A 15300-nucleotide genomic window follows, 5' to 3' on the forward strand; every position below is an offset into this window, starting at 1 on the left:
AGGAGTCTGTATTTTGTGATTATTGCAAGAAGCCGCGGCATACTCGTGAGACGTGTTGGAAGCTTCATGGGACTCCCTCCGGGGGTCGCAGTGATAGGTCTGGTTCTCGAGGAGGTCGGTCAGGTCCATCTAGGGGACGTGGTTCCTATTCCCGGGCTCATCAGTCTAGTGCCGTTGATACCCTTGATACTACTTCTACTTCTGTTACCCAAGCTTCTGATACTGAGCTGGAGGATGCTTTGCGCCAATTGTTGGACCGCCGATCTTCTACTGCTCTCAGTACCGCTTCCTCGTCCTTTGCCCGCTCAGGTAACTTAGCATCTTCTCCTTGTGCTTTTCTGTGTCATACATCTTTGCCTTGGATTATTGATTCTGGTGCCTCAGATCATATGTCTGGCTCCGCTGATCTTTTCTCTGTCTATAAGCCCTCTTCAGGTCAGGACAAAGTTAGGATTGCCGATGGAACTGTTTCTTCCATTTCTGGCAAAGGTTTAGTCCAAGTCACTCCTACCATACATCTATCTTCTGTTCTCCATGTCCCCAAGTTTTCTGTTAATCTATTATCCTTAAGTCGTCTTACCCAGGATTTGAATTGTCGTGTGACGTTTTTTCCTGATCATTGTCTTTTTCAGGACCTTGTCACGGGGAGGACGATTGGCAGTGGTAGTGCAGCAAATGGTCTCTACTTCCTAGATCAACCGGACAAACTTGCTTATTCTTCCACCACGTCTTCTACTAACCCCGCTGATGTATGGCTGTGGCATCGGCGTCTTGGGCATCCCTCCTTTCATTTACTTAAGCATTTATTTCCTTCTAGTTTCGCAAATCATCATGTGTCTGACTTTCTTTGTGAGTCTTGTCAACTTGGAAAACAACATAGAGCTTCTTTTGCTCCCAGTTTGAATAAAAGTTTTGTTCCTTTTTCATTAATACATTCTGATGTTTGGGGTCCCTCTCGTGTTCTGTCTGTGAAAGGTCATCGCTGGTTTGTTACATTTATTGATGATTTTTCTCGTGCTACTTGGGTGTATCTCATGAAAGATAAAAGTGAGGTTTTCTCTGTGTTTCGCACTTTTCATAAGATGATTTGTACTCAGTTTGGGGCCACTATCAAAATCTTTCGTTCTGATAATGGCGGGGAATACATCGATTCTGGGTTAGGACAATATTTCTCTACTCATGGCATTATCCATCAGACCTCTTGCACAAATACCCCTCAACAGAATGGGGTGGCCGAACGCAAAAATCGGCATCTTCTTGACATGGCTCGGTGCATGTGTTTTTTTATGCATGTGCCTCGACCCTATTGGGGCGACGCTGTTCTCACCGCTGCCCATCTTATTAATCGTCTCCCTACCCAGGTCTTGGCCAAACAGGCTCCGCTTCACGTCCTCCTCGGTTCTCAGTCCTTGTTTTCTATTCCTCCTAAAATATTTGGTTGTGTCTGTTTTGTCCACAATCACTCTCCCTCTCGTGGTAAGTTGGACCCTCGCTCCCTCAAGTGTGTTTTCCTTGGTTACTCTCCTACTCAAAAGGGGTATAAATGTTACCACCCTTCGTCTCGTAAGTGGTTTGTGTCCATGGATGTCACTTTCTTTGAATCCCAGTCCTATTTCTTGTCCTCTCCGGTGTCACCGTCCTCATTTCCGGGGGAGCCTTGGTGTGAAGTGAGTCCTGTGCCTCCTATGGTGGAACCAGTTGTTCTTGCACCACCCTCTACTACTGTGCTTCCTATGGTGGAACCAGTTGTTCTTGAACGGGGACTATAGAACCCACTGTCACCAAGAATACGGATGGGCATGTTTATGTCCGGGACATAGACAGAAAACAAGTTAACTGGATACACGGGACCGTTTCTGCTACCCCACTGCCATCGCCTGCTTCTGATGAGAGTCGAGGTAATTTTGAATCTCTCGAGTCCATTGATCTTGATGTTCCTATTGCCAAGAGGAAGGGTGTGAGATCTTGTACTCAACATCCTATCTGACAGTTTGTATCATACTCTCATTTGTCATCCTCATATAGAGCGTTTGTGTCCAATATTTCCTCTGTTAGCATTCCTAACCATTTTCAGGATGCTCTTGCTACCTCTGAATGGAAACTAGCCATGATTGAGGAAATGAAAGCACTTAGGAAGAATGGCACTTGGGAATTGACTGAGTTACCTCCGGGCAAACGACCTGTGGGATGTAAATGGGTATATACTGTGAAACACAAAGCAGATGGGTCTATTGAGCGTTACAAGGCAAGACTTGTGGCAAAAGGGTTTACTCAGACATATGGCATTGATTATCAGGAGACCTTCGCACCCGTGGCTAAAATGAATTCAGTCAGAATACTTCTCTCTCTAGCAGCTAATCTAGATTGGCCGCTTTATCAGTTTGATGTCAAGAATGCTTTTCTCCATGGTGACCTCGAAGAAGAAGTATATATGGACATTTCTCCGGGTTTTGAGGATCATCAAACAGAAGGCAAAGTATGCAAACTTCGGAAGTCATTATATGGTCTCAAACAGTCTCCAAGGGCTTGGTTTGAGAGATTCACTCAGGCTATGATTAAATATGGCTTCAAACAAAGTCAGGCAGATCACACATTGTTTGTGAAACATTCCTCACACGGTAAGACTACAGCACTTATTGTTTATGTAGATGACATAGTTCTTACAGGCAATGATAGTGGGGAAATACCTCTGTTGAAGAAATATTTAGCTAAAGAGTTTGAAATCAAAGACTTGGGCAGCTTGAAGTATTTTCTGGGCATTGAAGTTGCTCGCTCTAAGGATGGGATATTTATTTCACAGAGAAAATATGTGCTTGACCTGTTGAAGGAAACTGGGATGCTTGGTTGCAAGGCATGTGCCACCCCCCTGGAACCCAATCAGAAATTAGGGGATGATGAAGGAGGAGAAGTTGTGGATAAGGGGAGCTATCAACGATTAGTGGGAAAGCTCATTTACCTCTCTCACTCCCGTCCTGATATTGCTGTTGCTGTCAGTATAGTTAGTCAGTTTATGCATGCTCCTCATCAGATTCACCTTGAGGCTGTCATGAGAATCTTGAGGTATTTGAAGTCTGCTCCTGGTAAGGGTCTGTATTTTTCAAAGTATGATCATCTTCGTGTAGAAGCCTATACAGATGCTGACTGGGCTGGGTCAGTAACTGATAGGAGATCAACTTCAGGGTATTGCACCTTTGTTGGCGGCAACCTAGTTACTTGGAGGAGTAAGAAACAGAATGTGGTTGCCAGGTCAAGCGCAGAAGCTGAGTTTAGAGCTATGGCACAAGGTGTGTGTGAACTTTTATGGATCAAATTATTGTTGCATGATCTAGGTATTGATCAGACGGACTCCATGCGGTTATACTGTGACAATAAGGCCGCCATCAACATCGCTCACAATCCAGTTCAACATGACAGGACAAAACATGTTGAGATTGATCGCCACTTCATTAAGGAGAAACTCACTAGTGGTATCATTTGTACTCCCTTTGTCCAGTCAGGTGAACAACTTGCTGACATTCTCACCAAGGGAATTGGGAATAAACCATTTCATGACATCGTAGGCAAGCTGGGCATGATAGATATCTTCGCACCAGCTTGAGGGGGAGTGTTAGCATATTATATTAAGTGATAGCATTTTATATTCGCCGAAAGGCACACTAGGGTCTGTCTGTAATCACTGTAATCAGCACTCAGGGATAGCACTCAGGGATCATCTTGTAAATTGCATTTCTTGTAAACCCTAATCTTCTTTTATAAATAGGGGGTGATATTCTATCATTCCCCAAGCTGGTTACCCAAGCTTCATTCACTACTGTACCCCAAATCTTGTATGAGCAAGAAGACCAAACAATTTTAACCATGGTAATAAAATCAAGTCTTTGAACCCAAAAAAAAAAAAAAAAAATTTCAAACCGCCAGCCAGTACATTGTAATGGACCCCATTCCTGGACATTTAAAGGGCCTAAGCAGTGGTCTACATAGGGAAATGAGAAAAGGACATTTCTCTGGTAGGCTTAGGTTATACAACCACCCAAGTTCCAATACAGAACTAAACCAAAGTTTAGTCAACTTAACTTCCACCCAAGGCCTTCAAAAACCAAGCCAAACCAAATCAATTCGTCTCATTCAGCTCTCTGAGTCAATTGATTCCCACGTGCAACCTTACTAAATCAAAATGTGGAAAAGGAAGACAGCTCGACGAAAGGCAAGAGGTAGCCCTGAAGTGCATAATTAGAAATCTATCATAGATTGTGCAACTGCTCCCACACAATACCATGCCAAACAATGAAACCCCGTGGAAACTAACATCAAGTGTGGCTTGAAGCCTTTGTTTACACAAAAAGAAAAAAGAAAAAGAATAATAAAACTTTTTAAAGAAGAAAGAAAAGAAAAAGAATACTTCAATCATTACCATTGAGATTAAAGAAGTCATAAATGATTGACAAACGAAAATGATGTTGCTTTTCAAGCCAGATCTACACATGGGGGTACATGATTGAAGTTACTGATGTCCAATAAAGAATGCATGAGTTAGACTTTTAAGACTGTCAAACTTATTTTGGACAGAAATGGGTAATCTAAAAAGAGAGGTTCTACATGTAAAGACAAATTTAAAGAAACACAAGGGCACTCAAATTCTGCTTGAAGAGCAAAATAAGGGACTAAGGCAAGCAATGAAACACACAAAGTGAAGCAATTCAACCGTGCCACAATAATGAAATAACATAAAATTAGTCATTCCAAAAAAATCAAACCTCCATGTTCCATCATCCGTTTTCCAATCCATCGACTTCCTACGTTTACTCAAATGTCTCTCTCATCCTTTCACATGTGGCTCTCTCTTTTACCTCCCTTCGATCTTTAATATCAACTGTAGTTATATATACAAATGAGTAATGGTCACATGCATCTAGTGTGCACCACTACTAATATCTTAGACATCAATTTGCATGTGTATCATATTTCCTTGATATTAAGCTTTCAGGCATATCACTCCCAACCTCACAATTGATTTCTAAAATTAGAATGCATACATGATACAAAATATACAGAAGCAAGTCATAAATCATTTGTTGACCACATATAAAATAAGAGCAGATTGAGACAGTTCATTTCAACAGAATGAAGTTCAAAACTACCTTCAGGTAAATAATAATCAAATGACCGGGCAGTAACACTTCCTGATTTTGCAAGGAATCTGGGTTGTCCGGCTCAGAAGTGTGGTCTATAAGTGAGAAAAGCTTCTGCAACAAAAATCTGAAGTGAAGAACTATGTTAATGAGATATTGATATAGAAATTGCCGCCCAAAAAAAGAATAAAGAATAAAGAGAGAAATTATAGAAAGCAGCTACACATAAGCCAAAAGGGGCAAGAAAACATATTTAAAGACTGAATCACAGAAGAAATTTGAAGTTGTTTAGAAAGTAGCTAACATGAGCAGGTTGAATTTGTCCTCATTGTTTTCGAGGTGGACAAATATGTAGTCTCTTAGAACAGCATTTGCAACCTACAAAAAGGAGGAAGATAAAATAAATATTAAGGCATGAATACTCTAAAAAACTGTTCCAATGTGAAGACCCATTGAAACCCATTGCACTTTGTTTTCTCTCTCTCTATTGTTTTGGGAGAACCAAATGAAACAAATGATTGGAATGATAAACTCACATCGAAGTAGCTTTTATTTTCCATTCCATACATAACAGGTTGGAAATACTCTCCTGAAGAAGGAATAAGTCAGTGTGGTCATCAAGTAAATATTGAAGATCAATGAACAATTATGAACAATAAATTAAGTACCAAGATGCTGCAAACACTGAATGCGGGTAAAAAGAGACAAGTCTCGCACTTCATCAAGAATAATTTTCACTCTTTCACCCACAAGCTGCGTGCCAACACAGCCCTTTCCTCTCCCATGTTTCTCATTATAGAAGCATGTCAAACTAACATAGATTTCATGATCGGTTGTATCAGCAAGGGCCTGCCATAGGAAGTCACGTAAAAAGTGATTCAAATATGTAAATAAAAACAGGTCAATAGTAAATGCATTTAGCTGGACAAAGCCGACATAACTTTGTATTGAAGTCAATCTACACAAGCCTTTAGAGAGAGAGGGAGAGCATCTGAAAAATTACTTCATATAGTTTTAGGGTTGGAGAACAAAAACTTAGTTACCTTCATGCACTATTCACTTTATCAAATTCTAGTAAGAAATTACTTTTCAAAAATCTTGAAGAATATTCTCAGGATTATTTTTGACTTTCAACAAATTATGTGAATTGACATAATGACAACCAAAGTAGTAAAATATCTCCGGAAGCCTAATTAAAACAAATCAGAAGCCTGATAAAACCAATGAATAGCAAAGCAGAGTAACCCACCCCAGTGCCAACAGAAACCACTCACCATCACTCTTAATCCTCCACCACCTGTCACACCCGTACCTCCAAGAATACAAACAAAAAGATAAAACCCGTCACTTCTGGACCATCTTGTTGAAGGCACATAATGCATTATTCTATTGCCTTTGGCAACTATTATTTCTCTTATCACCATTGTTACTACAGTTACTGCTACTGTATCAATCTAAGAAGCATGGACACGGACACATTACACAACACCGACATGCCGGCATGACAATTTCTCATGCAATTCATCTTCTCTCACTTTTGAGACTCGTAGTGTTGCTAGATCTTTTGACCATCACGACAATGCTTAATCAAATATCACATTCCTTAATGTGTAGCAACAAGCAATTGTGGGTTCACAACACCTCCATCCTTTCCTTTGATTGTCGTAGCTCATAAAGATACATTGAATCACCTTCTGATCAAACTTACTAAGTAATTGATCAAGCACAAATATATGGCACACTATCAAAGGCTCAAAAGTTGCTCACCACTGATTTAGGGTTCCATAACTTCTGAAAATGTGAGACAAACCCGAGTTTTTCCTAGGAAAGCATGATATAATTATATCGGTTGTCATCTTCATACCTTAGTAGCAAGAAACTCCTACTTAGGTGATGTTTCTTACTAAGAAATGCGTTTTTGAGCTCCCAAGCAAGAAACTCTCTCCTATTGAGAAAGAAACTCGCTCCCAATTAAAATAGAAACTCTTAAATATACAAATATCAAAGAAACAAAAGAAAAATAACTTACTATAGTACTTTCTATTTACATAATATTTATTCATACTTGACAAAGACAATTTGTAATTGACATCAATCTCAAATATGTATTCATATCTTAACACATATTACACAACTACCTAGAAAAAATAACAGTTAGAATATATTTATATATTTAACATGTAAAACACATACACACTCCCATAGGCGCTCCAAACCTTAGAAACTTCTATATGCTCCCCCCCCCCCCCCCCCCCCGGTGCTTTGTGCAACTAAGCTTCATACACTTGGCCCAAATCTCCATGGCACATTTTTCACATGTAACATGCTTCAACAGATTTCTGCAACATGTTTATTCTTTCTCTCAACTAGGCCACTTTGTTATGGAGTGCTTGGACAAGTTAGTAGTTGTCATATGTTGCACAAAATTCACATGAAGTATACTCTCCCCCATTATTTGTACGAAGAAACTTAATATCTGTACCTTCTTTATTTTCGACTTTCAAATGAAACACCATAACATATGAGGAAGTCTCAAATTTTTCCTTCATAAAGAATACCCAGGTGTTACATGAAAAGTAGTCGATAAAATAAATAACCATGTATCTGTAAGTTTTCTAAATGATCTGTATATTCAATTGTGAGTTTGTAATATAAGAATACATCGGTATATATAACAATCTAACCCTAAAATTGAAAAAGGAAACAAAAAATATTTACTCAATCCCTAATATATACAAAATATATATACTACCATATATACATAAAACCTAATATTCTCACACCCCCACTCAAACTTAAGGTGTTTTAGCAAAAAATACTGAGAGTTTGCCAAGAAAAGACTGAAACCGAGCAATGAATCTTAGTAAAGAAGTCAACAAGTTGCATAGATGAAGAGACGAAAGAAGCGAGATAGAGCCAAATTACAAATGCTGACGGACAAAGTAACAATCAATCTCAATGTGCTTCGTCCGCTCATAGAAGACAATGTTATGAGCAATCTGAATAGCATTGTGGTTGTCACAATAGAGAGAGGTCGAGGAAGACTGAGGGACTCCCAAATCAAACAAAATACAATGAAGCCAAACAATCTCAGCAGTGGCATGGGTCATAGCACGGTATTCAACTTCGGCAGTGGAATAAGCAACAACAATCTATTTCTTCCTCTTCCAAGAAATCAAGGAATCACCAAGAAACATGCAGAAGCCAAAAGTGGACTTGCGATCAATGACATCACCAGCCCAATCAGAATCAGGATAGGCCACCAAGTCTAAGAAAGAAGTAGAAGACAAAAAATCCCTAAAAAAAAATTTTGCGAAGATAACGAAGAATCCAAACCAAAGCAACCCAATAGGTAGAGCGAGGAGCAAAAACGAACTAGCTAACCATATGAACAACATAGGTAAGATCAGGGCGAGTAACCGTCAGATAGACTAAACAACCCACGAGTTCTTGATAGAGCGTAAGATCATCAAGAGGGACACCATCAGTAGTGTTAAACTGCACATTAAGCTCAATAAGGGTATCAGAAACCTTAGTGTCAATAAGACCGGCACGATGAATAACCTCATTGGCATACTTAGCCTGCGATAGAAAGTAGCCCTTAAGAGAAAAAGCTACTGCAATACCAAGAAAATACCACAATGGGCCTAGATCCTTTACTTCAAAGAAGTGGAAGAGATGCTCCTTGACCTCAGAGATAGCAGAATAGTCAGAGCCAGTGATGATCATATCATCCACATACAGTAATACGCCAACAAAAGCAGCAGACATGTAGAGGAGAAACAAAGCTGAGTCATGGGCACTAAGATGAAACCCAAAGTTATTAACAACTGTCTGAAAATGATCATACCAAGCTCGAGGAGATTGCTTCAAACCATACAGAGCACTCTAAAGACTGTCCAGAGGAATGAGGAAGGCCAGGGAGAAAACGCATGTAAACGTTTTCAGCGAGATGACCATTAAGAAAAGCATTCTTCGCATCCATCTGATAAAGAGGCCAATGACGAACAATAGCGACAAAGATCAAAGTACGGACAGTAGTCATCTTGGCAACAAGGACAAAGGTGTCCTCATAATCAATATCATACTCCTATGAGAAACCTTTGGCAATCAGGCGAGCTTTGTAGCGCTCGAGAGAACCATCAAAATGAGTTTTGACTTTATAGAACCATTTGCAACCAACCAGATTCTTGCCAGTAGGCAAAAGAACTAACTCCTAAGTAGTACTCTTCTGCAAGGCAGACAACTCATCCTCTATAGCTCGAATCTAATTAGGATCCTGACATGCCTCCTTGTAAGAATAGGATTCTAAGAAAGAGTAAATAGCAGACAAAAAGGTGCAGTATGAAAAAGAAAATTATGTTTTAGCAAAACCAAGTTTGACTAACTATTTACGGATGCGAAGGAGATGCTTACAGTTGGCAAGATCAGAGTCATCAGAGGCAGGAGGATCGACAGCAGCGGCAGAGACAACCGATGAAAGGAGAGCTTTGCGACGAGAATAGACTAGCAACGAATGAGGAAATGGAGATCGAGATCGAGATCGAACCAGAGCAGAAGGAGAAGGAGTTGGAGTTGGAGGAGAAGAGGGAACAGACTTAGAGGGGTCAGTGGAAAGGGGCTCATTAAGAGGGGTGGAAGACGGAACAAATTCATGGGAAATAATAGAGATGTACTCATCCGGAGGGATCTCAGAAGGAAATAGATCAATGTGAACCAAATCCTCTTTAGAAACCGGAGTAGTGAACGGAAGAAGCTAAAAGTAAGATAGACGTTCGAAAAATACAACATGCCGGGAGACATAATGACGACGAGAAACAGGGTCATAACAACGATAACCTTTTCTGGGTAAGACTGTAACCCAAAAAGACACACAAAACAAACTAGGTACTAAGTTTGGTCCTATCTTTACAGGGAAGAAGGACAAAACAAGCAAACCCAAAAACACATAAGAGGGAGTAATTGGGAAGTTAGGAGAACGAAGCCTCATAAGAGAACAACCAAAGAGGAAGGGAGTAGGCATACAGTTTAGAAGAAAAGCAACAGTAAAAATTACTTCACCCCAAAAAGGAGTCAAAACAGAGGCAGAGAAAAGGAGAGACCTAGTTGTCTCAAGGAGATGATGGTGCTTATGCTCAGCGCAACCATTTTGGGCGGATGTATCAGTGCAGAAAGTTTGGTGAATGGTATCCAAATTAGCCAAATACTCACAAAACTTAGTTTTAAAATATTCTCCACTCAAGTCAGATCGTAACAATTTAATTGTAGATCCAAACTGTGTAGTGATCATAGACTAAAAAGTACGGTATATCTGGTAGAAGTCAGATTTACGAGTCATAAGATAAAACCAAGTATAGGGTTGCAATCATCAACAAAAACCATATAGTATGCAAAACCCCCTTTAGTGAGAACAAGGGAGGGTCCCCAGACATCAGTATGCACAAGAGAAAAAAGAGAAACATAAATAGTACTTTTATTAAATGGTAAAATTGACATTTTGGCAAGTTTACCCCCCTCCCCCAACATTCATCAATTTGACTAAGAGAAACTTTACCCAACAATCTTGACTGAGCTAAAGACCGTAAGCAATCACAAATAAATGACCTAGGCGAGAATGCCATAAATAAAACTAACTCAACTGAGAATATAACTGAAACGAGGAAAGTGCAACTGGAGAAGTGGATAGAGGGAGATGCAAGCTTTCTACCACATAGAGATCTCCAACTCTACGACTGGTTCTAATCTGCTTCTTGGACATCCGATCCTACACAAAACAGACAGAAGAAGAAAAGATAATATGAAAACCAGAAGCATCAAGTTGACTGATAGATAATAAACTGACAGATAGCTGAGGGACATAAAGAACAGAGGGAATAGTAACAGCAGACGTGGCAAAGGTAAGACAAACCCAATAGATAGAGCAGACATACCAGACCCATTAGCAGTATGAATAGTAATAGGAACAAGAGGGGAGGGGGATACAGTTTTGAAGTTTGTAAAAGTGAAGAGTCATATGATGAGAGGCACCAGAATCAAAAAGCCAGACAGAAAAAGAGATACTTGAAGAGGACCCAAGCAAATCTAAATAAAGAGAGGTAAGAGCAAAGGTAGGTGGGGATGGCTAAGACGTGGACAAGATATGTTGAAACTGAGCAATCTGAGCACTCAAGGAAGCCAAGTCAAGATTAGGAGTCAAAGTAGATGCAGTATAAGCGGCAGGAGGCCGAAAAGTACTTGAAGCAGGACCTCAGAACTATGTATGAAGCGGCTGAGAAGACGGAGCCAACTGACGTCCCTTCTTGGGACAGTTGTACTTCCAATGGCCCCTCTGATGGCAAAAAGCACACTCATTAGAAGCCAGTGGCCCCTTCTTGGGCTTCATAATGGCCTGAAGCTGAGAAGGAGGTGGGGTCGATAACAGAGAAGGCTAAGTAAGAGCCAAGAAGACAAAGGGAGAAAGAATCTAACTGGCCGTCTTAAGACGGGTTTCCTCGGAGAGGAGCTCACGAACAATAACATCCACAGAGGGAAGAAAAGACCGGTGAAAGATGCCACCATGAATAGCCTCATACTGAAGGAAGAAAGCTATTAAGAACTGCACTAAATGACCCTGCTCCCGAAACTCAACATAAACATCTAGGACCTTGAGGCTAGATGGTTCCATGAGAACCAACTAATCCTAAAGACCTGTCATCTCAATGTAGAAATCCTGAATAGACTGATCCCGCTGACGAGCACCCTAAATAGTTGTTTCCAACTCATACCGCTTAGCAAAATTGGGTTGCTGATACATACCTAATAAATAGTCCCACACCTCCTTGGCAGTACTATATTTGAAAAACATCATCCCAATACGGTCATTCACAGAATTATGAAATCAGGTCAGAACTTGGGCATTGTCACAATCCCAAGTGTCATAGGAAGTCAGATATCCTTCTTTTTTTGGATCCGATGGACGAAGAACAAAAATAGAAACATAGCCCTATTTTTTCTAACCAAGAAGAAAATTCTTTATAACACTTGCCCAATAAGTATAATTGGCACCAATGAATTTGCATCTGATAGCTTAGATTTTTGTGTATTGTAATAAGCCAGAGATGGATTGAAGTGTAATAAACCGAAGCCTAAGGGTTCACACTATTATAAATAAAAGAAAACAAGAGATTAACAGAGAGAGAAAGAACTAGGGTCACAAAGTAGACGTCGTGAATCCAGAACCAGAACGACAGAGATCTCACGAGCAAATCAGATGGTTCGAAGGGCTTGAGGAGTCGCGATGCTGATGAGGTAGAGAGAGAGAGTTACGATGAACCAGAGAGAGTCAAACCAGATGAACAAATGAATCAAATGAACCAGACCCAATCTCAGATTGGTTGGTTCAAACCAGATATGTCACGAATCGACAATGATAAATCGCGATTCGTAGCAGATGGGCACAACAAGGAATCGTGATTGAACCGAGAGGCAGAGAGCTCTGGGTCAACTTCGAATAGTCTTCGAACCAGACGAAAACTTTGAGTCAAGCGAAGAACTAGATGGAGCAAACCCAAACTCAAATGAGTCAACTTTGTGAAATCAAAGAACAAACTCATAAATGGCTTGACTACGGCTACTAGGGTTTCGAACCTTGAAGCTAGGGTTTCAAACCAAGCTCTAATACCATGTAAGTTTTCCTAATGATCTGTTTATTCAATTGTGTGTTTGTAATACAAGAATACATCGATATATATAACAATCTAACCCTAGAACTGAAAAAGGAAACAAAAAATATTCACTCCATCCCTTATATATACAAATATATATATATTACCATATATACATAAAACCTAATATTCTCACAGTATCACATCTCACTGACAGATGGTTGGCTTTACACTAAATACTAAAGAGGCAAGAACCCAACAGGACATGCAGGCATGTGCTAACCTATTTAACCTATCCCATGGAAAAAGCTTTCTCTTTATTCATCAGGTTTCTCAAACAAATTCCGTTTTTAACATTAACATGACATCAAAGCACATTTGAATTAGACATGTAAACATGTATGAAAATGATGTTAGCCCAAAAAATAGAGGGGACAAATAACTAGTTACAAAATTTTAAAAAAAAGCACAAGGGATTTAATTACAATAAACAACAAAACAATATCAAAATGAGTGAGTATGCATTCACAAAACCTTAAGAACAACGCCCACAGGAAGCAAATACTCCCTCCCTTGTATCCTAAAAAGATGAACAAAGAATTTAAAATTCAAGACAATTGAAAATAAAAATCCTATTGTATTAGGCGACAGTTAGCTTGGCTCACCAGAATCCAAGTCTTGCACTTCCATTATTAAGATAATACAACTTAACTGATACTGCAGATTGATCTTCTCTAACACATCTGAAATGAGAATAAACAAAATCTCTGTCACAACAAAACTATTGGAAAACAATGTGCAAGTCACAACATCAAAACATGAAACAAAATACTGCAGAACAGTTTGGTGTTCCAAAAAATAACTTTCTAAAAACTGTACCAAGCTGTCAAAATATGACATATGCATTTAAAAAATAATGAAACCTAACTAAACATGAAACTAAGGGCATATTAGTAGGCATGGGAAATTAGAGCATTACAGGAGATTACCCAGAGTTTTTCAGTACCCTTAGCCTGAAACAATCCAGAAATATCTAGTCAAAGGATGTGGCTACATGGTTATGGGGATGGATTCTCAACTCCAGTTCCCAACACCAACACCATTACCACAAACCCACACAATATGGCCCCTAACTGCCTTGGTGGTCAACTATACTTTGAAACACCCAAATATGCTCCCTCCACCTCCCTCCACAAGTTATCCTTTTCAAAACAAATCTAGACAAATATATTTCAAGCAAAGATTTATCAAATAATTTAGAGACAAGCCACCTAACTCCAGAATAGACAAGGGTACACATTCTCCACTCCACTATATAGTCCTTCTATTCATCATCCATCACTCCCCACAAGTAATCCATTTGCAATTTCATAGCCTCCTTGCTATAGATGAAACAAAATAGCAAAGCCTAACATAAAGTTCGAAGCTTGTACTGAGTGATCTTAGTAGCCTCCAAGCCTTTCAGTTATGGAGGGAGTTTCACCAAAAAGCTAAAGGAATCTATAGAATTAAGAATTGTTCCTTTATTCTTCTCTTGGTTGGTCATTGGTCATTGGTCATTGACTCATTGGTACTGGTCACTGATTGTCGGTCATAAATCTATCATATCTGAGTGCTTGGTTTCTTTCTCTCTCTAACGTACAACAGCAAAACTCAAAGCACTTAACCAATCCTTCATAACTCTCCCAATGAAATTAAACATCTGTTTTTTTAAGTAATCAAACGACATCATAGATAGTTATCGATACTATTTATGGCCCTAAAAGCAAATATTAGCATTCATATTATTAAACATATATATAATCATTAATACTTGCATCAAAGTGTTAATAATAGGTTAAACAAAAAACTAGTAGACAATGCATATAACGTATTATTGCAATGATCACTTACTGGATTTCAAGTAGGCAAAGGTCATCAATCAATTTCATACCTTTTCCATTTTTTTATTTTTTCTCTTTTCTTTTGTCTTTTTTTTTTTTGTTTTGGGTGGGGTTGGAAGGGGGGATGGGATGATTACATAATAAGATGACAATCATAAACAAAGATAATAGCCAAAGAGGTAATTGCATGTGTATGATATGGAGAAAAACCTTATGACAACAGCTTTATCAGTATATCCTTCTCGTCGATCACGAAAGGAATTACGAACCATACTCATCGGCTGCAATAAAACACATCAATGGTGCGATATAACACCGATTAAATTAAACCGAAAAGAAAAAGGAAAAATTCAAGTGAAGTAAGTCCAATCATATAACATATACTATATAAGAACACTTATACTTTTAACGCATAGAACCTTGGTTGAAGTCTTTACCCAATCTTTGGAGACATTTAACTACTTTCCTGCCCGAAATATGAGTTTTTGAACCCCTAATCTCCAGGTTTAAACCACCACTCCTTAAATTTTAAAACAAGTCAAAACATATTCTAAACTTTCATTGTGTTTAATTAACACTGTAAAAAATAAATTGATGTATATTATTGATTGATGTCTGATTGATCTGATATATTGATGTGTAAAT

At 39.1% G+C, this 15300-nt stretch overlaps 1 protein-coding gene across 2 annotated transcripts in view; it reads right to left on the minus strand.

The window, feature by feature from the left end:
* NRPA2 (nuclear RNA polymerase A2) overlaps positions 1-15300 on the minus strand; it is a 54427-nt gene that overhangs the window by 23306 nt on the left and 15821 nt on the right. For both annotated transcript variants that reach the window (XM_082867034.1, XM_082867033.1), the window contains exons 6-12: positions 14866-14936; positions 13438-13515; positions 13307-13352; positions 5798-5978; positions 5666-5718; positions 5434-5507; positions 5139-5256 (exon numbers count right to left, since the gene is read on the minus strand). In XM_082867034.1, the coding sequence (XP_082723160.1) occupies positions 5139-5256; positions 5434-5507; positions 5666-5718; positions 5798-5978; positions 13307-13352; positions 13438-13515; positions 14866-14933 (618 nt within the window). In that variant the 5' untranslated portion in view covers positions 14934-14936. The remainder of the gene's footprint in view (positions 1-5138; positions 5257-5433; positions 5508-5665; positions 5719-5797; positions 5979-13306; positions 13353-13437; positions 13516-14865; positions 14937-15300) is intronic.

This window comes from Camellia sinensis, chromosome 4 (genome assembly GCF_055761805.1).
Source record: "Camellia sinensis isolate YWXY chromosome 4, ASM5576180v1, whole genome shotgun sequence".
Lineage (NCBI taxonomy): Eukaryota > Viridiplantae > Streptophyta > Magnoliopsida > Ericales > Theaceae > Camellia > Camellia sinensis.